Source organism: Narcine bancroftii, chromosome 2, assembly GCF_036971445.1.
Source record: "Narcine bancroftii isolate sNarBan1 chromosome 2, sNarBan1.hap1, whole genome shotgun sequence".
In the NCBI taxonomy this organism is placed as follows: domain Eukaryota; kingdom Metazoa; phylum Chordata; class Chondrichthyes; order Torpediniformes; family Narcinidae; genus Narcine; species Narcine bancroftii.
Window position 1 is genome coordinate 80,136,806 of NC_091470.1, and position 26,377 is coordinate 80,163,182.

General features: G+C 42.4%; 1 protein-coding gene and 1 long non-coding RNA gene across 7 annotated transcripts in view; one reads left to right on the plus strand and one right to left on the minus strand.

Annotated features, from left to right (window-relative positions):
* LOC138753805 (uncharacterized) overlaps positions 1 to 5,947 on the plus strand; it is a 163,389-nt gene extending 157,442 nt beyond the window's left edge. The window contains exon 3 of the long non-coding RNA XR_011351440.1: positions 5,433 to 5,947. This is a non-coding gene — a long non-coding RNA (uncharacterized lncRNA). The remainder of the gene's footprint in view (positions 1 to 5,432) is intronic.
* Positions 1 to 26,377, minus strand: part of LOC138753800 (regulator of microtubule dynamics protein 3-like) — a 412,426-nt gene that overhangs the window by 206,330 nt on the left and 179,719 nt on the right. For all 6 annotated transcript variants that reach the window (XM_069917221.1, XM_069917223.1, XM_069917222.1 and 3 more), the window contains exon 6: positions 17,634 to 17,694. In XM_069917221.1, coding sequence (XP_069773322.1) covers positions 17,634 to 17,694 — 61 coding nt within the window. The remainder of the gene's footprint in view (positions 1 to 17,633; positions 17,695 to 26,377) is intronic.

The window sequence follows — 26,377 nt, forward strand, 5'->3', positions numbered from 1 at the left end:
TTGGGAATAGAGTATAGGCCCCTAAATAGCCTTTGGGATACAGAGGAAGATAAGCAGACTGATTTTGGAATGGTGCAGAAATTACAGGGTTGTTGTTATGATGGACTTCAACTTCCCAAATATTGACTGGCAAAAGGGATAGATGGGGCAGAATTTGTCAGGTGTGTTCAAGGATCCTAACATAGGATTTGGACCAGCCAATTAAAGGAGAGGCCATACTGGATCTATTACTTGGTAATGAACCTGGTCAGGTGGTAGACCGCGCGGAGCAGAAGCATTCTGGTGATAGTGACCACAACTCCCTGAGCTTTAGCATAGTTATGGATAATGATAAAAGCAGACAAAAAGATAAAGTGTTTAATTAGGAAAGGACTAATTAGAATAGGATGAGGGAGGAACTAGGGAGAGAAAATTAAGAACTGATGTTCATGGGAGAAAGGACAGGAGTAATGTATAGGATGTTTAGGGACTACTTGCACAGGGTTTTGGATAGATTTGTCCCACTGAGACAGGGAAAAGAGGTAAGAAATAGGGAACAGTGGTTGACAAAACAGTTTAGTAAACTAGTTAAAGGAAGAAGGAAGCATATATTAGATTTAGGAAGCAAAAAAGCAGGAAGAGCTCATGAGAATTACATTGAAGCCAGGAAGGAACTTAAGAAAGGACTTAGGAGAGGTCAGAGAGCATGAGAAGGCCTTAGCAAATAAGATTAAGGAGAACCGCAAGGCGTTTTATGTGTATGTGAGGAACAGCAGGATGTCGAGAAAGTAGAGTCGCTTCTGGATAAAGGAGGCAACATGTGCCTGGAGGCAGAGGACATTGAGGAGGCCCTAAATTAATACCTTGCTTCAGCAATCACCAGAAAAAGGACCTTGGTCAAGGTGGTCAGAATAGAACAAGCTTGTATGCTGGATCATGTTGAGGTTGAGAAAGAGAAAGAGCTGTATTTAAGATTGACAAGTGTCTGGGGCCAGATGAAATACCCCAGGTTTCTGTGGGATTTGGGAAAAAGATATTGCTGGAGCATTGGCTAGGATCTTTGCATCCTCTTTGGCCACAGGGTGCTAACAATTGGAGAATGGCAAATATGGTCCCCTTGTTTAAAAACAAAGGGATAAGTAGAATCCTCGGAATTAGAAAGTGACTCTTACGTCAGTGTTGTGCAAACTATTGGAGAGGATTGTTAAGGTCAGGATTTATGAGCATTTAAAGTACAGTCTTCTCAGGGATAGTCAGCATGGTTTTGTGAGGGGAAGGTCATGCCTCACAAGCTTAATTGAGTTCTTTAATAAGGTTACAAAACAAATTAATGAATATAGGGCAGTAGATGTGGTGTATATGGATTTTAAAAAGGCATTTGATAAGGTCCCCCATGAGAGACACATTCAGAGTTATGAGGCATGGAATCCCAGGAACCTTGCTTGTGTGGATTCAGAATTGGTTTGCCTGTAGAAAGCAAAGTGTAGTAGCAACAGGAAGTATTCTGCCTAGTGGTCAGTGACTAGTGGAGTTTCACGGGGATCTGTTCTTGGACCCCCTACTCTGTGATTTTTATAAATGATCTGGATAAAGAAGTGGAAGGATGGGTCAGTAAGTTTGCATATGATATGAAGAGTGGAGCACTTGTGGATAGTGTTGAGGTAACAAAAGGATTACAAAAGGATATAGATAGAATGCAGAGTTGGGCAGAAAAATGGAATGTGGCAGCCCACTCACTGATAGGCATCCCGGTTCACAAGATGGCAGTCAAACATGGCGATCCTGCAAGGACCACACCAACTAAATGGCCTTTCTCCCCAGGTTTCAGCCATGTAGTGGGAAACAACTAGCACTGGAATGCAAACCAATTGGCAGCCAGCAAGCACACAAGATCATTTCCACCGCAAGTGGTGGGACAACTAGGCCCAGCAGGCCTACATAAGGCAGGGAAATCATTCAATAAAGCAGTACAAACTGGTGTGTCTGTGTGAGTGAGTGTGTGTGTGTGTCTTACTTCAGCATCCTGCTGTACCACATGCTACTTTGGTGACCCCAATTGGTCCAAACAGCGTTTTGGAACCAACAATGGAAAATCAAGCAACACTCCACACTGTTTTGCTGAAACTGCCAACATTCTGGCCTTCGTAGCCACTGATGTGGTTCAAGCAGGCTGAGGCCCAGTTCCAGCTACAACTGGTCACAACTGATGCCACGAGGTACTACTTGTGATAGTACAGATCTATCACCAATGTACATAGTGTATATAGCTACTGCATCTAGACTGTGCTTACAGCGATTGGTTGAGAGCTAAGTCACACCTATTGTCTGGGCCTTAAAGGGTTGTGTCCCTAGCCAGGTCGGATCATTCCGGACTGGTCGGCCACCTGTGAAGAGTTCCTGTCTTTTGCTAATAAAAGCCTTGGTTTGGATCAACAAGTCTTTGATTCTTTCAACGAGCTCTACACTACTACATGGTGAGGATTGTTGATTTCCTCCGGCAGCCTCTGGAGCAAAGCAAATATGTAGCCCCAATTGTTGCATATGGACTGTTTGGGAGACAGGGTCCCTTCCAACCTCATAAGCAACATGTTAGTTTTAACTGATGGGCACAAATTTTGCCTGCTCTTTGAGTAGATCCTCCTGCAGTTACTACAGGAGGATATCTGGCAGTTGTTCGCCAAGGAGGATTGCAGCGGCCCCAGGAAGGTTGCAGCACGTGCGGACATGCTCTGGGGAGCAAAAAGAGACACCAGCGTCATAATGTGAAAGTCACAAGGCTTCGCGTTCAGCGGACGACTAGACAACCACAGCCGATCAACAAGCCAACGAACCACCCGGTAAGCAGTGGAGCTTCCATCACCAGTGGTGGGGTTTGGAAGCCCATCGATGCCACCGCACCCCGCGCACGTTCCAGGGAAACACCACAACCAATATTAGTGACTGTGGGAGCAAACCAACGTGAAAGCCTCCTCCATATGTGGGACTCCCTATTGGGGTGACAGTTCCTAGTAGACACAGAGGCTGAGATCAGACCCTGTCCCAGGGAGACGATTACATGCCCTGGCTCAGGCACACCAGTCAGACCCCGACATTCCTGCGTACAGGATGGCAGTTATGTGACTCAAGCTAGAAGATGTCTGCATTGGCCCCGGTGACCTGACCCTCCTGTGTGACATTTTGACTAGCAAGCCTCACCCCATTGTCCCAGTGGCTTGGAGATGACCAGTACACAACCTAGTGCTTCCAGCCATCAGGACCACCATCTCTGCAAACAGATCAGTCAATGGGCCAAAACCTGCACACACTGCCAGTTGTCAAAGGTTCAGACACATATCAAAGCGCACCCCACCCCCCTCACCATTTGAGCCAGAACAACGGAGGTTCAGTCAAGTGCATATAGACATTATAAGACCTTTGCTGGTATCACGGGGGCACGGTACCTGTTGGCAATGGCAGACAGCTTCACAAGATGGCCAGAGGCTATCCTGCTGGCAGAAACCTCAACAGAGGCCTGCACAGAGCTCCTATAAATGCATGGATGGCATGGTTTGGAGTCCCAGAGCACCTAACATCAGACAGGGGTGCACAATTCACCTCAGGGCAGTCCTGGCCAGCCTCCTAGGGACCCAGCTCCACCATATCATGGCATACCATCCCCAGGCCAACAGGTTGGCGAATAGGTTCTACAGGCACTTAAAGGCTACCTTGATGGCCCAGTTCAAGGGAATGAATTAGTCTGATTGGGTCTTCCTGGGGATCTGTACTGCACCAAAGGAGAATTTCAACACCTCAGCTATGGAAATGGTGTAGCGCACACCCTTAGTTATCCCCAGGGAATTGTTGGCAGCTGCTAGGGACACAGACAAACCACCAGCGGCCACCCTTGACAGTCTAAGGGAACAACTAGGCACGCTGGCACCAGCACAACCCTCACCGTACAGTCAGTCCAAAACATTCGTCCCCAGGGACCTGGAAAGTTGCAAGTACATCTTTGTACAATGGGGAGCACACCCTGGCGCCACTGCAGCAGCCTTATTAGGGGCCCTACCAGATGATCAGACACAACGGGACTACATGTGTGCTCAATATTGGCAGCAAGAAAGAGAAATTTACTATTGACCACCTTAGACTAGATATTTGGACACCAGTCAACAGATCACACCATCACCTCCGCGCTGCAGAAGCAGGCCGCTCGAAACCAGAAACAGTGCCCGGATCGCCAGTTCTGGAGGGTGATCATGTGGGAGGCCTGCTACCCAATAGGCGCCACGGCACACAAGATGGCAGTCAAAAATGGCGATCCCGCAAGGACCACACCAACCAAATGGCCTTTCACCCAGGGCCACGCAGCAGGAAACGACGAGCACTGGTGGGAATGCCGACCAATCAGTGGCCGGCAATCCCATGATGTCATTTCTGCCAGAAGCGGCAGGACACCTAGGCCCTGCAGGTCTACATAAGACAGGGAAACTACTCAATAAAGTAGTACCGACTGTACTTACCTTGTGTATGTCTTACTTCAGCACCCTGTCATATCACACACAACAGTAGATGGAGTTCAATCTGGGTAAGTGTGAGGTGATGCATTTTGGAAGGTTAAACCTGAAGGCTGAATCAAGGTTAATGGTCAGATGCTTGACAGGTCGAAGAACAGAGGGACCTTGGGGTCCAAATCCATACATCTCTCAAGGTCACGCACAGGTTTATAGGATAGTTATGAAGACCTATGGGATGCTGAACTTCATAAATTGGGGGATTGAATTTAGGAGTCGAGAGGTCATGCTGTAACTACAAATCTATAATGAGACCACACTTGGAATATTGTGTTCAGTTCTGGTCACTCATTATAGAAAAGATGTGGAAGCGATGGAGAGGGTGAAGAAGGGGTTTACTAGGATGTTGCCTCGATGTAAAAATAAGTCAAATGAGGCAAGGTTAACAGAGCTAGTACTTTTCATTCTAGAATGATGAAGAATGAGAGGTGACAAATAGAGGTCCATAAGATTCTTAGAGGAATAGATAAGCCAGACAGCCAGCACCTTTTTTCCCTAGGGCAGGAATAACATATACCAGAGAACATCTTCACAACTGAAGGGAGGCAAGTTTAGGGGAGACACCAGAGGCAAGTTTAAAAAAAACCTCAGAATTGTGGGTCTTTGGATTGTCTTGCCAGGGGTGGTGGTGGGAGGTTGAAACATTAGGAGCATTTAAGACAGGAACATGGATGAAAGTAAAATAGAGGGTTATGAGGTAGGGTTTCTTTTGTTTTGGTTGGAATATATAGATCGGCACAACATCGAGGGCTGAAGGGCCTGTACTGTGCAGTAGTGTTCTATGTTCTCTATTCATTGAAGTCAGTCAAGCAGTTTATTGAATGATTTCTAATTCTGTATTACCTTAACTCGCCATTATATAAAACCTATTACAGATATTTGTTTTTTCTATTTACACAGAGCACTTTACCCACCTGACTTCAATGGAAGAGAAATTAGAAAAGTCTTACAAGAATTTGCCATCCTTTTTTTAGATGACCATCCAACCGTTGAAAATGTAAATCTGTTCTTTTGTTTTTAACATTGAATTGTAACACCCAAATCTTCTTGCAACAAAAGGTTACCTCAGACCATAAACAGTTAAAGGGTGGATGAATTAACAGCCTCCAGCTTGTTGTGTTCACACTCTGGAATGCGAGATGTCAAAACATCAGTTACAGCTTTAAAATGTTCTATTTCCATAATTCAGTCTTAACAAGTCTCCTCCAGGGAAAAGCAATTGAAGGCAATTCATGTTCATCTGGCCCAGCTGACAAAGGAAGCACTACTTTACAAATGTGACCTTCTGAAATATTTTTAAAAATTTAGATTTTGGTAATGTGCTGGAAAGGATTCAGTTTTTATTTTCAGTTTTACTGAAATTTTCAATTTACTGAGTGAACCAATTAATTTAGCCACAGCAGCATTAAATATAATTAAAGGCAGTTTAACATGATATGCAGCTACTGTGATTACTCATTAAATGCTGATTTGGTACTCAAAATATTTTAATACTCATCCTTTAAGAAAATGATTAAAAGGATGAGAAATAATCCAGAGGGTTTTCATATCATCTGGGGGCACCAATACCTCTGAGTGGAAAACCCTCCAAAAGGTCATGGACACAATCCAGGATATCACAGGCAAAAACCCTCCCCACCATCGAGAACATCAAGAGAGAATGCTACCATCGTTGAGCAGCAGGAATCATCAAGGATCCGTACCACCTAGGATATGCTTTGTTCTCGCTGCTTCCATCAGGAAAGAGGTATACGTGCTACAAGACTCGCACCACCAGGTTCAGGAAGAGCTGCTACCCCTCCACCACCAGACTCCTTAACAACAAATTCAATCAAAGACTCATTTAAGGACTCTTACTCTTGCACTTCACTGATTTTTTCATTCTTTCTATTGCATAATTTGTTTACATTTGTTATCTGTTTACAGTTCTTTATTTGTTTACATGTGTATAGTTTTTTCTTGCACTACCAATAAGTGGTAATTCTGCCTTACAGCAAAAAGAATATCAGGATTATATGTGATGTCATGCATATACTCTGACAATAAATCTGAAATCAAAATTTGGATCTACAATTATTAGAAGTCATTATGTATATGATGGCCTAAATAATACTTACTCAACTTCAAAAAATATACACAAAATTTAACACATAAAAATCAAAGTTAAGTACTATATCATTCACATCTGAATCTGTTTTTGTGCATTCCCCTTCCTCCATTACAATGAGGAAGAAGTACAGCTCTGCATTAATCATTGAAATTGTTGTAATATCTGCTTTAAAATGTCATCTATCTTGACAATCAATTTTTTCAATTTCATTGTACAGAGCTTTCAGAAAAAGGTCAACATTTATATTATTGGTTGATTTGTGATCTTTTATTTGTTTCATATTTTGTGCATCTAAATGATAATTCCTAGACAATATGATCAGTCTTTTTCAAGGTTTTCTTCATTTTTTCAACTGTTAGTTTTATCTAAATTAGAATATAGAACAGTACAGGACAGGATGGACAGCCAGCACTTGTTTCCACAGGGCAACAATAGAAAACACTAGAAGATATCTGTTTAAGGTGAGTAGGGGAGATGACAGAAAGAAGTATTATTTTTAAAGAGTGGTGGATGCCTACAATGCATTTCTAGAAGTAGTGGAGGAGGCTGGTACAACAGGGACATTTAAAAGATAGACACATGGATGCAAGTACAAAAGAGGGTTATGGTTTGAAGTAGGGAAGAATTAGCTTGTTGTGGATTAGGTTTACATCATGGGCTGAAGGGCCTGTACTGTAATGTTCTATGTCAAGGAACAGGCCCTTTGGCCCATGATGTCTGCATTAAAAATGATGCCCAAATTCTCACTCAAATGTTTGCAGTCAACCTCTTTGAATACTTACCATTATGAATGTTGTCATTATAATTGTGTTCAGCACAAACAGAAACCCAGTCAGTCCTCACTGCAAGAGGTAGTTCAAGAATTTTGTGAACAAATTTTCCTATTATTAAATCAGACAGAATTCTATGTGGGTATGGCAGTAAAGGAGGTTCTAACTGGAAGAATTAAAAAACTGCTGTGAAACTGAAGCAGCTAAATGCTTGGAGCAACAGTGAAAAATTACTGTTCTGGTGGGATATGCTAATATGACTGCCAAACTATCCTATTTCCCATTTGTAAAGGGAAAAACCTCAGCTTTCGTCAAAAATGTCCCATTTCCTCTTTTTGATCACACAAGACATTGTAAATTTTCTTCTGCTGGAAAATACATTTTTTAAAAAGAGATAAAACTTTCCACGTTATATTATCTGGCCGTATCTATTATTAAATGCTGCAAATAAAAGATGGATCTGTATTGCGGAACACAGATTTAGTTTCTGGGAGGAATAAATCCAGTAAAATTGGCAGTTTATTTCAGTGAGGTTATTTGAAGGGCATTAGAATTTCAACTATGAAATTAACTTACTAGTCAGCTTTTTTTCCCCAAAATGTTATTCAAATATTTCTTACTTTTCTGTTTACTGTAACCTGCACTCAGTTAACAGAGCTATAGGGTTAATTTAGTTCAATTTAATAAAGTTTTTGCTTGTTTAAAGACAAAAGCAAAATATTCCAATCCAGCAAGAACCACTTCATACAGTAATTGCTTCATCTGTAAAGAAGAACTCTCAAAGATAATTGCATTATTGCAATACAGTTCACCTTTCTTCTTTGGCTTGGCTTCGCGGACGAAGATTTATGGAGGGGGTAAATGTCCACGTCAGCTGCAGGCACGTTTGTGGCTGACAAGTCCGATGCGGGTCAGGCAGACACGGTTGCAGCGGTTGCAGGGGAAAATTGGTTGGTTGGGGTTGGGTGTTGGGTTATTCCTCCTTTGCCTTTTGTCAGTGAGGTGAGCTCTGCGGTCTTCTTCAAAGGAGGTTGCTGCCCGCCAAACTGTGAGGCGCCAAGATGCACGGTTTGAGGCGATATCAGCCCACTGGCGGTGGTCAATGTGGCAGGCACCAAGAGATTTCTTTAGGCAGTCCTTGTACCTTTTCTTTGGTGCACCTCTGTCACGGTGGCCAGTGGAGAGCTCGCCATATAACACGATCTTGGGAAGGCGATGGTCCTCCATTCTGGAGACGTGACCCACCCAGCGCAGCTGGATCTTCAGCAGCGTGGACTCGATGCTGTTGACCTCTGCCATCTCAAGTACTTCGACGTTAAGGATGAAAGCGCTCCAATGAATGTTGAGGATGGAGCGGAGACAACGCTACACAAGTCACAAAAGGACATCTAAGCACCAAGCTAAAGATGAAATGCCATGAATTAACATTCTGCAATTTCCACCACCTACAATGTGGTCATACAACCTGACACATCTTCCCCTCTGTGCAGGGACTAATCCCTCCAATCCCTTCCCTCTAATCACCCCTTTGGTAATTACCCCTGTGACTGCAGAAAATGCTACACTTGCACCCACACCTCCTCCCTCACCACCATTCAGGGCCCCAAATAGTCCTTCGAAGTGAAGCAGCACTTTACTTGTGAATTTGCAGGGGTCATCTACTGCATCCCATGCTCCAGTTGTGGTCATCTCTATATCGGAGAGACTGGATGCGATGCAGACTTGGAGATCATTCTGTTGTAATAACTGTTTAACAACAAGTTATTTGTTTAATTGAACAATATTTAATTCCTGGTTAAACTGAACAACATCAGCATTACTCTAGCAGTTAATGCGTCTCCACATATTATGACAAACATTCTTTTCCAACGTAAAAAAAATTGCATCAGTTAGACAACCTAAATGTTTGCTGTGACAGACACTTAAATTTTATAATTAATGATTAACATGCATGCTGAGCTCACATGAACTATTAAAGCTCACTAATGAGATTAAAGCAAAATCTACTTGCAAAAGAAGTACCAGAACACATTAGAGAATTTTAAGACAATCCCATTGTGCAATAAATAGAACTAAGTTTATGTGAACATATCTATTACAAAAGTTTGCAACTTAAACGGTGATTTGTATTGTGGTACATAAAGCTAGTTCTTGGGAGGAATGAATCCAGTAACATTGGCAGTTTGTTTCTGTGAATTTATTTGAAGGACATTAAAATTCTAGATATGAAATCACTTATTTTGTGACTCAACTTTATTTCCATGTTTCTCAACTATTCTTAATCATGTGCCTGCTGTATCAACTCTGCTTTTTTTTCTATTTCTTCTTTTAAAACCTAGCCACGTCTGATGGCAGTAACAATGGCAGAATCTCCTAGAAGCAGTCATCCAGTATTCAAATTCACCTTACAATTCTTTACCGTTAGCAATAAGAGTTAGCAAGCTTGTTAACCCAAACTGCTTTTCTTACCTTGTATACTAAACATTTCTTCTAAACATTTTTGGTATGTCCCTCTTACATATTCATTTTCAATCGGAATTTCTACTTTTTAATGTCTGGGAATGATATTTATACAAATTGAGATGCAGTACTTCCTGCAAATGGAATACCAAATTACTTTTATCAAGGTTAAACAAAAAGAGAAATTCCATGTTGACTTTACCAAGACCATTACCAAGACCGAAGACAGTGCTATTTTGGCACAGATGAATTCACTGGCATTAAAAGAATGTTTTTTTTCTCCATACATTCCAATATTGGATCAGTTCTCTGGAATGAAATATTTTCAATGCCTGACCCCTAATGACATCTTCTGAACAGATGATAACTGAATGCCAAATAACATTCCCCCTGTCTAATCTGCATTTTAGTGATCTTTTTCCTCCATTTTTTTTAAACAGTCTCCACGTGAATTTGAATACCCAGATTGCCCAAGTATTAGGTTTTGAGCATAGCTAAATGTATGTGCTTATAGTACAGATTATAAAAATTCTGTTGTTTACTGTATTCAAAGTTTATCACAAGAGTTTTAATGTCTTTCACTGCTAGCTAGCATTTTGTAAACAAGAATTGCAAGCAATTGCAAATATGCCAACATACAAAAGTGAGAAGGTTATGGATTCACCCCATTCCATGGAGTTAAGGAAAATTCTCAACTGCAAAACTCCACTTCAACTGCTGAGTTAGAAGTGTAATTTTTCAGATGGGATGCCAGTTTAAGGTCTCGCCTACCTTCTTGAGTGAACATAAAAAAAACATGGAATTCTTCGTATGATGATCATGGCATCAGAAAGAATGGATTTCTCACTTTCTTTCAAGCAGGATTGACACTTAACAATTACATTCCTGGTTGCAGTCAAGTGAATTTTCTCAGATCTTATTTTCCCATAATGTATACAATTTTAGAAAAAAAATCTATTTGCAGCCCTGGACAAAAATCACATTATAATTTTGTACGATGGGTGTAGGCTCAATCAAGTGACTTAACATTGTCATATAATCAAAGTAAATACTATAGTTAATTACCTTTGTTTACTTCTGTCTATGTTTTTACTAATAGGAATAAAAATTCTTCTGGCCTCAAGTCCAAACACACAGATAATGGAATGGAAAAATTAAGGTTCATCAGCAGAAATATTGCATGAAAATTGCTAACACCAGGCAATACCAGCACATTTACAAAGTGTTCTGGTGGCATCTGGTGGTAGAAACCAAGTATTACTGAAAAAAAAAATTTAATGAAAGAGCAGTAAATGAAATTTAAAAAAAGAATGCATAGCGTGTCAATTAGAATTTCCCAATTGGAAGGAAATCTGATATTCTTGTATAATTGACTCCTAACCCGAAACAAGCTAGCTGAAATGAGGGGAAGATTTGGATGAATCCCATGTTTTTAAAATCACGACATCAATGCAGGGCCACAGCCAGCTGAGTTGATTCTGCAATGTCTTCCTCACTGAAAGAGAAGGGGTGCACTGATATTGGATTGACCATTCAATAGGTTAGTTATGCAACAACTTCACAGAATTATACTTATCAAGGTCTCAGACTCCTCTATTCTATTCATGGATGACAGGACAAACACACCAGAGATGGAGGGACCCTGGGAAAATAAGAACAGAAAGGTCCTAAAACTTAAGGATGAAGTTCCATGCCATCAGCAAGCATAGGTAAGGAAGTCTTTAGCTGATAACCAGCCATCATATTCCCTCAGTTAAAAGTCATTTGGAAGGAAAACTAAAGAAGGCATAGAATATGCAAGTTCAATAGGCATCTCTGAGTACTGTTACGAGCCCAGAGAACCATAAAACCCAGCAGCAATAGATATTCACCAAGACAAATGGTTACTTAAACAAAAGTTACTTTTAATTATCTTTAAACATGAAAAGAGAATCACACTTTAACTTATCACTATTGACTTAACTAACCTAAATTAACCCCCTTCTAATTCTAAGCGCACATGTATGTAATGTGTGTGGTTAAGTTCAGAAAAATTCTTTGGTTAACAGTCCAATCTCACTTCTCATTCCTCCAAGTTCACTGGTTACAGGCAATTCTTATACTGTGCATAGAATTCAACGTTTATGAAGTTCACCAGGCTTTGGTGCTTGAAAGGTAAATGGTTACTGCTCAGGAAGATTCTTGTCAGTTTTCAGAGAGAGATTTGTTGTTCCAGGACATCCACAACTGATTCCTTTTTAAATCAGCCCCTCAGGGTTCTCCAGATGATAATCTCTTTCTTCCAGGTCATCACAGAGTGCCTTTTTGTTTATCTTATTCCAAACATTAGACAGCCAGTCCTAGTCCTCTCCTCTTGCAAGAACTGCAAGGGCTTTGAGCAGGTTGAACAAAGCACTTATAACCCGTCTTCCAAATGGGATTTTCCACAAGCTTGCCAGCTTGTCCTGTTTCAGTCCCAGCTGCTGTTGCTGGCTGTAACACTGTAAAAGTGATCTCTGCGTGTGTGTGTGTGTGTCTCTCTCTCTCTATCTGAGAGAAAAAGCCTCTTTGACTCTCTCTGCTTGCAAAACCACATGACCCTCTTAGAACAACTCCAGACAGTCTGCGGCTCCAACAAGATCTTTCATCTGTTGCCTTTTTGTAAAAAATGATCCATTAGTGAAGTTTCTTGAGCACTCTCCAAGGCTTTGAGGCCCCGACATGTCTAGCATTAGCAGAGCTCCAGTATTTCAAATGATCTGTTTTAAAGAGTTTGTACCTGTCCTACTCTAACAAACCTTTCCCAATCTATCTCCCAAAAACATATCTATATACTCTGTCACAGTACAACTCAACCTATAGCCATGACTTAGCTGAATTTTGCAGAACATTGCTGCTAGACGAATCTCATGGCAATTACATTGATACTATCACAGACAAAAAAGGAGTTCACCTTGACCAACCTATACCAGATGCTACGAATTAAAATATTGGTAGAAGTGACCATTGTAAAGCCCTTCAGGAAACAAAGTTTTCTCTTTGCTATGTTAATACTGTTCACTGCCACGATATTATGATGTCCCTATTGAAAATTACCTGTATTCCATCACAATCTATAACCACAAACCCAATTTGTCCTATAGCCCATCATAATAGCATCTTCCAAATTCACCATCTCTTTTACCTGGAAGGACAAATACACTAGGCAGGTGGGAACACTAGCTGTCAAGTTCCCTTAGATATCTTTCACTTCAGTTTTGAAGGGTCAAAACCTTGAATATCTTTACTAACTAGCAATGTGGGAGTGGCATGGAATGCAATGTCAAGATAGTGCTCATTTCCATTTTTCCCTGAGTCACCTGTGAATGGGCATCAAGTTAACTGACAACTCAATTCCACAAATGTATAAAATATTAAACACTTTGTTAGAAGGACTATTACATAGCAGTTAAGTCTTGTTGAAAAGCTACAAAATGAAGAAAAGCACTTATACACTAGGGCAATTGAACTGAATTGTTTAATAAATGTGTAAGAGATACAATGAAAAAAAATGTTTTGTATACTATCCAGGCAAATCAACCCATTCTTAAGTACAATAGAAGAGTACAAAATTATTCAGAGCATGAACAGTTTAGCTGAAGAAATTTATTGAATAGTACCCAAATTGCCCAAGCACACATTGCCCAAGAGAAAAGTCAGGTGCACCTCTTTTTGTTCCAGCAGCATGAAGCTTAGCATTGACTGCTGCTGTGCCTTTGCTCCAAAAGTGACCCTTTTGGCTCAGAACAAAATTTGGCTGCAGGCTCAAGATCTGAATCTTAATTCTGGAAATAACTACAGAGTTACAGAGGGGAAAACACTGCACTTGCCAATGAAAGCACTCAGGATTAGCAAATAATGGTCTTGGGGATTGATGGGAAATGAATATGCAATAGAGAGTGAATCAAGTCTGCCAAGTAATTTTTAATTTTAAAACAAACTCAGTCCTTGATAAGATCATATCATTTTCCCTTTAATATAGAACTTGTACAAACAGAAATCAATCCAATTGTGGAAGGATTTGGCATATCAGTCTTGTATGCTTAGTCACGTTAATTTGAATTCACAAAACATATTTAAACCAAATCACGCCAAAATTCCAAAGAAAGGAAATGTACATCAAGAAGGGTATGCTATGAACAACATGTAAAATTTATAATTTAATTATAAATTTTACATGAATGCATACAAAATAAGATGCAGAATCAGGGGGCTCGGGAGAAACTGCAAATGCTGGAATTTGTAGCAAAAGCAATCTGCTGGAGGAATTCATCAGGTTATGCAGCATCAATGGGAGAAAAAAATGGGCTGGAATCCTTCATCAAGGCTGAGGGTGCAGAGAGGAGAAAGCTAATATAACAAAGACAAGGTAGGATGGGTTAAACCAGGGAGGGAAGAAGGATGATGGACAGAGGCAGTTGATTGGCAGGTGCCAGACAAAGGAGGAATACAAGCTGTTGTTCCACAAGTTTAAATTGGGCTTCATTTTGGCTGTGGAGAAGACAAAGTATGGGAATGAGGAGAGTCACAATGGCATGCAATCAGGAGCTTTGGATGGCCAATGTGAACAGAATCCAAATGCTCTGAGAAATGGTTCTGAAGTCTGTGCTATATTTCACTGATGAAGTGAAGGCCATATTGGGAGCACTGAATGCAGTAAAGGAATTTGTAAGAGGTGCATGCAAATCTATTCCTCATCTGGAAGGGCTGATTAGAGCAAGTGTTGCTCTTTATTCAGTTACAGGGAAGAGTATTGAAAATCATGGAAAGATGAGCAGCCAAGAGAATAACCGAGGGAGTGATCCATGCAGAAGACAGAAAGGAGTGGAGAGGGGAAGACGTCGTTGGCGGTAGGGTCTAATTGCAGCTGGAAAAAAAGATGAATGATGTGCTGAATGGAGAGGCTGCTTTGGTAAAGGAGTACAAGAAGCACCCTATTCTTGTTCTATTTGGAAGGGAGGGAGGGTGGTGGGAGTGTGTAGAATTCCAAGATTCCAGGGAAATACTATTGACCACAGTAGAAGAAAATCCCAATCCTAAGAGCGGATAAAGAATCTAATTGGTTGCTTGTACCTTCACTAAATATATATATTTACATATTAGGTAAAACATGCTATCAAAAGCTCTCTACAGCTTCAGAGATACAGGTTCAATTCAGACCTAAGATGCCTTCTATGAAGGATTTGCATATTCATCCCAAGCCTGTGTGGGGTTCCTCCAAGTGCTCCAGTTTCCTCCCACACCCCAAAGAAGTGCTGGTAAGTTAGCTGCTGCAAATTATACCTTAAAAGAGACAAGTGAAAAAAAAAAATCAAAAATCAAGAGAACTAATGGGAAAATAAATTGTAGGCTTCTGGGCTGTGAAGTGATGTAGATTCAATGGCCTCTTTTCGAATTTAATCAATTGGCAAAGAAGGTTTAAGGAAAACTAGAACCAAAACTTGGAAGTAAAGAACCACCACATTCAAAATTAATATTCTTAATGTTCAAAAAGAGTAGCTTCTAACTAATGATATACCCGTACCTATGAAAATCTGAACAGGCAATGGAATTAATGCAAGAAATGGTAGGAGTAGGCCATGTGCCTGGTCAGTCACTCAATGACAAGGTTAATCTGAATTTGGCTTTAGTTTCACTTTCTTGCTTGTTCTTAGTAATCTTTACAGAGAAAATATCTGTCTCAGCCTTGAATACATTCAATGCTTTAGCCTCCATCACTATCTGAAGTAGGGAATTACAAAGATTTCACAACATTTCTGAAAGAACAAATTCCACCTCATCTGTCATAAATTGATGATAACTCTTTTCTGAAAATATATTCCTGAGTTCTACATTTCCCTGAGTGAAATACTCAGTATCAGGACAAAATTCAACAAATGTATGCACGCAGAATCAGTCCTCAGTACCTGTGATAGTACAGATCTATCACCAATGTATATAGTGTATATAGTTACAGTATCTAGACTGTGCTTACAGCGATTGGCTGAGAGCTAAGCCACGCCTACTGTTTGGGCCTTAAAGGGTTGTGTCCCTAGCCAGGTCGGATCATTCCGGACTGGTCGGCCACCTGTGAAGAGCTCCTGTTTTTTGCTAATAAAAGCTTTGGTTTGGATCAACAAGTCTTTGATTCTTTCGACGAGCTCTACAGTACCAGATTGCAAATAAATATTGTATTTAATAGACTGTGAGATGATAGAAAATACTTTATTGTAAACAGTGAGCAATTTTACAGGAGTATCATCAAAATGTGCACCTCTGCCTCAGTTGTATTTTCTTGTTACTAAGAAATAGTACAAGCTTTCAAGAAATAAAATGCCAACAAACCAAGTTAAGCTGTTAACTCCTAAAGTCACGTTTTCATGATGATGTGGTAAAGCAATTCAAGAATGCATTCTCTCCTAAATTCAATGGAATACCAAGTAAACATGGAGGAGAAAATAACAAAAAATTGCACCTTGCTTTTGATAAATGAACAGTTTTTAAAGTACAAGTTAAATCATTATTCAAATTAACCAATAAGTAGCAATAGTCCAATAAAACATAACAATTTGAGTTTGTTCTCTACCTCAAGAAAGAAGAAACAATGATAAATGACAGGTGATGGGGTAGGAATCTGGATTTGGCAGTGTCCTGTCTGGAGAGCAAGTTGAGAAAATTGCATACCATTCACAAGCTCATATAAAGCATCTTTTGAATAAATACAAAGAGGCTGTTCTGCAGTTAGATCTTAAAATGGCATAACTACACAATAGAGATTGTCAACTGTTGAATCTGACATTAGGACAGGTAATTAAAGTGCAAGCCATTAAACCTGCATCCTCACTCAATGAAATTATGGCTGATCCTGAACCTCCAATGTCCAATAGGGTGCATAAACCTGCCAACTTCACCCTTAAAAAAATGAGCAGCACTACCACTGGTGTAGACCCGGGAGAGTGGGGAGCAGAGACTTGGCACTGCTCTGCAGAGTCCTACTGCCCTAGTGTTTTTTAAAAAATCCTACAACTCAGAGGTCTGTGCCCAAGATAGCAGTGTCTATGCTGGGCAGTGGATCATGAGGGGTCGCAGACTCCAGGAGAGTAGCAAATCGGCACAGGACACCAGAGGCAGGGAGTATAAACTGCCTGGGGGGTGGGAGGGGATGGTGGCATTGAGAAGGAGAAGCACTTGAGACAGCCTACAGACAGAGACCATGGCAGCAGAATAGCACAAGGCTCAGCAGCTGAAGCACGCACACAGGCTGCAGGCCTTTGGTATTTGTGGTCGAAAGACTCCCAGGCTGCTGCAGCTGGAACCAAGTATCAGAACCAGGATTTGAAAGGATGCTGAAGGTTTCTGATCATATTGGAAATTTGGATCTGGAGCTTGTGTTGCTGATGATTTGAACTGGAGTCTGTGTAGTTGTAGAGGCTGTGAGAGCATTGGAGTTGAATGCACGGACACTCGGTGTGTTTGAAGGGACTCTTGTATGCTTCTCTTTCTCTTATTATTAGGGATGCCAGGAAATGCTTATGGCAATTCTTTGTCTTGCATGACAATAAAAGGAACCTTTGAACTTAACAACTGATAATTCGGAGTCTTCTACATCACAGCATTCCTTATGTTTAAAATCCTTTGAATAAAGATATTCCTCATCAACTCTAAATGAAAATATTTCTCCTCAATTCTAAAAAGAAAAAGATGTATCTCAATTTAAAATGATTGAAATATTCCTTTCCCTAGTGTGTGCAATTTTGTACATACCACTTGTGGCATTCTGCACTTGAATCATCTTGCTGAAGACCAGTGTTTACTGCCGCTTTTCCTGAGGGTAAAATAAGGCATACATGTATCAGATGGAAAAAAAAGTCCAAACTGAACTCATCATCAATAGTGGATCATGTATACAAATGATAATTTGGTCTAAATTTTGAAGTTCTATTCATTCATGAGTAAAGATCGTGTTATATGTCGAGCTCTCCACTGGCCACCGTGACAGAGGTGCACCAAAGAAAAGGTACAAGGACTGCCTAAAGAAATCTCTTGGTGCCTGCCACATTGACCACCGCCAGTGGGCTGATAACGCCTCAAACCATGCATCTTGGCGCCTCACAGTTTGGCGGGCAGCAACCTCCTTTGAAGAAGACCGCAGAGCCCACCTCACTGACAAAAGGCAAAGGAGGAAAAACCCAACACCCAACCCCAACCAACCAATTTTCCCTTGCAACCGCTGCAATCGTGTCTGCCTGTCCCGCATCGGACTTGTCAGCCACAAACGAGCCTGCAGCTGACGTGGACTTTTTACCCCCTCCATAAATCTTCGTCCGCGAAGCCAAGCCAAAGAAAAAAAAAGATCATCACTAATTTCAATACAATGTCCCTAAATCACAGGGCTAGAAATTTAAGAGGTGCTATTCAGAATTCGTGGTTGCATTGGTGCACTCACCACTTAAAGTTAGCAAATGGATACAACATGCAATTAGGGAGGCAAACAATATGCTTTCCTCTACTGCAAGATTTGAAATCAAAAGTTGAGACCTACTGGTCCAATAATGTAGGAGCTTGGCAAGAGTATACCTTGAATGTTCCTTTTCAAGGAAGAACATAATTGTGATTGAGGCAGAGCAGTAAACGTTCATCAGATTGATCCCTCAATGTCGGTTTGTAATACAAAGGATTGATTATACTGAACTTGCAGTCTTGCTTTAGAATAAGAGGCAATTTCACTGAAACAAAATATAAGATATGATTAGCTAGTTGTAGCGATATACCTCCTTACTGGATTCCCAAGTACCAAGAGTCACAATCTCAAAAATGCAGAGTTGGTCATTTAGGACAGATGAGAAGAAATTTCTTCACCCAAGGAGCAATGAAACTTTGGAATTTTCTATCTATGGCAGGTCTGCTTCTGAGCACACTCAAGACAGGCTGATACAGATGTATTGCAGGGCCTGTAGCAAATATATTAAAGGGGCCCTAAATAGTGCCTAAATAGGATTTTCACTGAAGATTTAAAATAAGCAGCGTTGACTAAATTGAAACTTCGCTATAATACATTGCAAATGTATCAATATTAACTATTAATACAGAGATCTAAACAACATTATTATGAATTAGGGGATAGAGCCCATAAGGTATTGGCTTGGCAGTCGAAGGCTGAACAGGCTTCAAGGACTATTAATGCTGTAAAAAAGAATTCAGTGGTTACCTATAAACCTCAGGAAATTAATGATCAATTTCATTTATTTTATCAAAAGTTATATACTTATGAAGGGGTTCAAGAAAATGGCTCCACTGAGTCTTTTTTATCTGCTTTAGATTTGCTGGTTTTAAAGGATGAGGACGTGAAGGAACTGGAGGCCCCATTTACAGATTTTGAAATTAAGGAGGGTATACAGACTATGTCAAATTGGAAATCTCCTGGATATGATGGGTTCACTGCAGAGTTTTACAAGGAGTTTTATGAAGTTTAGTCTCCTATATTTATGGATGTGCTTAAACAGGCAACAGATGAGGAATCATTACCAGATTCTTTTACAAGAGCGATAATTACAATAATTCCAAAGAAAGAAAGAGACCCTTTGAAAGTAGCTTCATATCGACCAATTTCTTTATTAAATGTAGATTATAAAATAGTAGCAAAAGTATTAGCAAACAGACTTGTTAAATATTTACCACAATTGGTACATGTTGATCAAGCAGGTTTTTATTAATAATAGGTATACTTTGGATAATATTCTTAGATTGATAACTTTGATCAATGCATCAAGACAACAGCCCAACCAACCAATGATCTTCGCACTTGATGCAGAAAAAGCATTTGACCGAGTGGAATGTAATTTTTTATTTAAAAAGTAATAGAAAAATATAAATTTGGGCCACTTTTTACTGGTTGGGTCAAGCATTATATAAAAATCCAGTTGCTAGGGTGGTGACGAATGGTCAAACTTCTTCGTCATTTAAATTATCGAGATCAACACACCAAGGTTGTCCATTATCACCAGTCATATTTGCATTGGTCATAGAGCCATTAGCTCAAGCAATTATACAAAATGATAATATTAAAGGAATAAAAATTGCAGAAGATGAATACAAGAGTAATTTATTTGCAGATGATGTGTTGATATATTTAACACATCCAGAACAATCTTTGAAACACTTACAAAAGTATTTGGAGGAATATGGATTCATGTCTGGGTATAAAGTTAATTGGGATAAAAGTGAAATATTACCAGTTTCAGATGATCATTATACTGATTGAAAACAGATTACAAAGTTGCGACGGTCTAATAAAATATTTAGGCGTAACCGTTAATGTAAATTATCAATTTCTATATAAATTAAATTATGTACTGTGGTGGTTCACCACTAGGTAGGTGAACCGGCCCCGCTTGTAAGCCACGTGGCGAGGCAGCCGGCCAAAATGGCACTATCGGGGGTTTTCCTTCCTCCCAGCACCGGGCTCAGAAGCCCACGCTTGGGGACCATGTGACGCCCAGGTGACGACAGCACCCTCCAGTGCGGTTCTCAGCCAGGTCCGGGCTGGGAGCATAAGTGCAGCCCAGCAGCCTGCAATAAACAGAATCTGCTCACTGAGCTCAACCCGACTGGTTGTGGGTGTGCTTTCAGGAGCAGTGTAGCTGCCGCTACAATTAGTGACCCCGACTGGTTCAAACATCTTTGAACCCATCATGAGTGAGCCTGGGATCAGCGCTATAGTCGTGAAACTGCCTGAATTCTGGGTTCAGGAGCCAGAGACCTGGTTCGGCTACGCGGAGGCTCAATTTCACCTCTGCCAGATTTCGTCTGATACGACCAAATTCTACCATGTGGTCGCTGCCCTGGACCAGGCCACCACCAGACACATGCTGCACCTCATTCAGCACCCACCCGCCAAAGACAAATACAAGACCATCAAGCGAGTGCTTACCGGATCCCTCGGACTATCCAGACACCAGCGCGCTGCTCGGATGCTGCATCTCAACGCCCTGGAGGACAGGTCCACGATGGAGCTGATGGACGAGATGCTCATGGGTGAGCACATCAACTGCCCACTCTTCGAGCGCATTTTCCTCGACCATATGCCCCAGGATATCTGGCCGCTGCTGGTCCAGGAGCGCTTCACCGACCTGAGGAAAGTCACCCAGAAGGCCCAAGAGCTATGGCTCGCATGATTCCCGGAGGGCTCAGCGGTCAAGCAGGTCACGAGGCACGACCACACCAAGCCCACCCCTAGCGCTGCGGTAGAGCATCCGGCCCCTGCAGGAGCCCCCAAGAGCATAACCAAGGCCACAGCATTCGCTTCAGGGCTCTGCTTCTACCACCAGCACTTGGGGAGCTAAGGCTCGAAAGTGTTGTCAGCCCTGCTCATTCCAGGGAAACAACCGAGCCGGCCGCTGTTAATGACTGCAGCAGTTGGCCAAGGACACAGCCTCCTCTACGTGCGGGACTCAGTCAGCGGCCGTCGGTTCCTCATTGACACTGGAGCCCAGATCAGCGTCATCCCGGCCACAGCCTTCGAGTCCAGGAACTGACCTCGTGGACCTCCCCTCCGTGCGGCCAATGCAACAGAAATACGGACGTATGGATACAAGACAGTCCACTTCGAGATCAGCCAACAAAATCGTCTCATCCCTCCTGACCGCCATCCTGGGTGCAGACTTCCTCCTTGCACACGGGCTTCTGGTGGACATTCGAGGTAGGCGCCTGGTGGATGCCCGTACCTTCCAGGCTGTTTGCCTCGATGCCTCCTGCTCAGAGCAACCGCAAATGGCCACGATCAGCACACCCAGAGTCTAGTTCCAGCAAATCCTGGATGAGTTCCCGACCCTCCTCAAGCCACAGTTTTCCGCTGCCTTGCCTCACTATGGGGTGTTCCACCACATCCCCACCCAAGAACCACTGGTTCACTCCAAGGCACACCGGCTCTTGCCTGACAAGCTACAAGTGGTGAAGGAGGAGTTTTCGCACCTGTTGGAACTGAGGATCATTCGGCGGTCCAACAGCCCATGGGCCTCACCGCTCCACCTGGTCCCGAAAGTCTCCAGCGGCTGGCGTCCCTGTGGAAACTATCAATGGCTCAATGAGGCAACAGTTCCTGACCATTACCCTATCCCTCACATCCAAGACTTTACGGCCAACCTGCATGGTGCGAGGGTTTTCTCCAAGATTGACCTGGTGCGCAGATATCACCAGACCCTGGTGCACCCTGAGGACATACCCAAGACGGCTATCATCACCCCCTTTGGTTTGTTCGAATTCCTGCGCATGCCGTTCAGGCTCAAGAACGCCACTCAGACCTTCCAGCGCCTCATGGACTCTGTGGGCAGGGACTTGGATTTTGTCTTTATTTATTTGGACGACATCCTCGTTGTCAGCAAGGACCGGGTGCAACACAAGGCCCACCTACGCGCACTTTTCTCCCGGCTGGCCGATTTCAGCCTTACCATCAACCTGGCCAGGTGCCAAATCGGGAAAAAGTCCATGCAGTTCCTGGGCCATACCATCACAGCCGAAGGAGCCACGCCCGTTGCTGCGAAGGTCACCGCTATTGGAGTTCCTGCACCTGGACAGCCTCAAGGGGCTGCAGGAGTTCGCGGGTATGGTCAATTTTTACAACAGCTTCATCCCGGGAGCTGCATGCATCATGCAGCCGCTATTCGCCCTCATCGCAGCCAAGCACAAAATGCTCGTTTGGAACCCAGAAGCCTGCACCGCATTTGAGGCCACCGAGGATGCCCTCGCGAAGGCCACCATGCTCGCCCACCCGCACACCAACCTGCATATGGCACTCTCTGTCGATGCCTCTGCCACAGCCGTCAGTGCCATCCTGGAGCAGCAGGTAAATGGACATTGAATGCCACTGGCATTCTTCAGTTGCCTGCTCTGCCCATCGGAATGCAAGTATAGTGCCTTCGACCGCGAGTTACTGGGCATGTACCTGGCAGTGCGCCATTTCTGCTATTTTTTGGAGGGAGGACTTTTACCATCTTCACCGACCACAAACCCCTCACCCAGACACTCGTGATGGCAAAGGATCCCTGGTTGGCCCGTCAGCAGCGTCACGTCTCCTTCGTGTTGGAGTTTACCACTGACATTCGGCACAAGGCGGGGAAGAACAATGTGGTTGCCGATGCACTCTCGCGACCGGCCATCTGCACGCTGATGCCCAACCTTAACTTTGACCAGCTCGACCGGGACCAGAAGTCTGATGAGGAGACAACGGCCTTCATGATCGCCATCACGGGCCTGCGGTTCCGAGACCTCCCGACTCCGAGTGGCAAAGGCACCATCCTGTGCGATATCTCCTTGGGCACCCTGCGGTCAATGGTTCCCCAGCAGTGGTGCAGGCAGGTCTTCCGTTACATCCACGACCTTTCACATCTGTCCATCAGGTCCATGTTCTGGATGGTGGCAGAACGGTTCATATGGTATGGGCTGCAGAAGCAGATCGTGGGCTGGGCCAGAACATGCACCCATTGCCAGACGTCCAAGGTGCACAGGCACACCAGGGCGCTCATACAGGAGTTCAAGCACATCCAGGAATGGTTCATTCACATTCACTTGGACATTGTCAGGCCTTTACCCGTTTCCCGGGGCAACTGTTAACTGTTTACAATGGTGGACTGCAGCACTTGCTGGTCCGAGGTGATCCCGATGCCAGACACCTCCACTGACTTCTGCTCCCGAGCATTGTTGCATGGTTGGGTCGCCTCACCAGCGATTAGGCCACCCAGTTCACATCTGTGCTCTGGGCACAGCTCACCAACAGGTTGGGGATCCAGCTACACCGCATCACAGACTACCACCCGCAGATCAATGGACTGGTCGAACGTCTGCACCACCACCTTAAGTCGGCACTCATGGCCCGCCTCACTGGTCCCGACTGGGCGGACGAACTGCCTTGAGTGTTCCTGGGCATCCGCTCTACTCCCAAGGAAGATCTGTAAGCATCATCTGATGGGCTGGTCTACGGTGTGCCACTGGTGAGTTCGTCAACACACCTCACAATCCCCAGCGGTTGTCGCACGAACTACTTCCTCACCTCAGGGCACACTTGGACTCGTTCGAACCTCCACCGCCTCCTAGGCATGGCACCCACCCGTCTCACATTCCCGGTGAACTGCTTTCCACAGAGTAAGTTTTCATTCAGCGGGGCCCGACCGCGACACCTCTGCAGCGACTGTACGAGGGGCCATACAAGGTTGTACAGCATTCTGGCTCTACGTTCACACTGGACATTGGCGCAGGCGGGAGCTGTTTACCGTGGACAAGCAGAAGCCAGCGCACTTCGATCTCACTAAGCCCATGGTCGTAGCCCAGCCCAAGAAGCGAGGGCGCCCAGCAAAAAAGGACATTGGTGCCGGATCTGGGGGAGGCTGTGTGGCGGCTTATCACTAAGCAGGCAAACCAGCCCCGCTTATAAGCCACGCGGCTGGTCAGCCGACCAAAATGGCACCGTCGGGAGTGTTCCCTTCCTCCCATCACGGGACTCAGAAGCCCACGCTGGGGGACCATGTGACACCTGGGTGATGTCAGCGTCCTCCAGCGTGGCTGGGAGTACAAGTGCAGCCCAGCAGCCTGCAATAAACAGAGTCTGCTCACTGAGCTCAACCCGTCTGGTTGTGTATGTTCTTTCAGGAGCAGGTAGCTGCCACTACAGTACCTTTATTAAAAAAATTAAAATAGACTTGAATAAGGGGAAAGATCTTCCTTTAACATTCATAGGCCGCGCGAATTGTATTAAGATTAATATTTTTCCACATATTCAATATCTTTTTCAATCAATTCCATGTGTGCTTCCAAAGGCATTTTTTCAGGAATTGAATACTGCAGTGAGAAGGTTTTTGTGGAAAAGTAAATTAGCTAGGGAGGCACTGCAGAAATTGACTTGGAAATATGCTTTAGGTGGATTTCAACTGCCTCATTTTCTGAATTATTGAGGCTGCACAATTAAAATTTGTTAATAGGATGTTAGATGTTACTCATCTTCCTGGTTGGGCCAAAGTTGAATTGGCTATTATTTCTGAAACACAAGTTCATCGATTTATATTTAAGTGAAATCGTTGTTTGTTACAGAGATATAACACGAGTTCATCAATTTATATTTAAGTGGAATCGTTGTTTGGCACAAATGTATATGCTGAATTTAAAACATTAGCGATTTGGACTAAAAGAAATTATGTTATAGAGTCTAGGGGTAAGATTATGGCCCAAACTCCATTATATCAAAATAAAGTTATTCCTTTTTTGATTAATAATTCATATCTAAAGATTTGGAACTCTAAGGGTATAAAGGTGATGGATGATTGTTTTGAAGATGGACAGTTTCTTTCATTTACTAGACTTAGGGATAAGTTTGGATACCATCTAATTCTTTATTTGTATATTATCAAGTGCAAGCTTTGGTGATCGATAATTTTGGAAGAGAAATGATGCTACCTAAAATAACTAAGTTTGAGCTTTTGATTTTGGACACATTAAAAAAGGAATTTATTTCAGACATGTATGCTTTGCTATAAGATGATACGATGAACAAATCAGATTTAAGTAAATCTAGAATTAAATGGGAAGAAGATTTATCTTTTGATACATCTCAGGAGGAATGGGATGTTATGTGTCAAGATAGTGTGACTAAATGACTTAATGTAAGGTATAGTCTAGTTAACTAGAATTTTTTTTACATCAATTATACTTGACTCCCAAGAAGTTAAAAAGGTATGGCTTTAGTAATTCAGATTTACGTTTTAGATGTGGACTTCATATTGGAATGGTGTGCAGTTTGGTCTTATGATAAAGTTCAACCATTCTGGAAAAAAATTATAATCTTTTTGGAAGAATTATTTAAGATTAAATTACTATTGGACCCATTAATTTTTTTGTTGGGTTATACTGTATCTTTAGTTATTGGTTTAGGCTTGGACAAGTTTCAGATGGCATTTGTTCATTTGGCATTAGTGGTAGCGCGGAAATGTATGGTGATTACATGGAAAGATAATGTGGAACTAAATATAGCCCACTGGCATAATGAGTTGAGATCCTGTATTTATATGGAGAAAATAACATAATTTGTATGATAATTATTCTTTGTTTTGTTCAGATGTGGTCATCTTATTTGAAATTTATGGGCTTGGAAATATCTTAATTTTTTTATTGTAAGTTTGACATATCACACAGCGTATGTAATTAACTGATATATGGGTTTTTTTGCTCCCGTTGAGGAGTCTGTTGTTGGTGGGGGGGTGGGAGGGTGGTTTTGTTTGTTTTGTTATATATATGTTATATATATGTATTCTAAAATCATAAATAAAGTTTAAAAAAAATCTTTCCATCATTCTATTGGCCTGGGGATGATGAATTGTTGTTCCGAGCAAGTGAGACAAGGCCATCTACAATGAGTAAATTGTGGTCCTCTATCTGAAGTAACATACACCAGTAAACAAAAACGAGATACCCAGGAACTGAGGACAAATGTCTGTAGTAGCGTCTACGATAGGCACAGCCTCAGG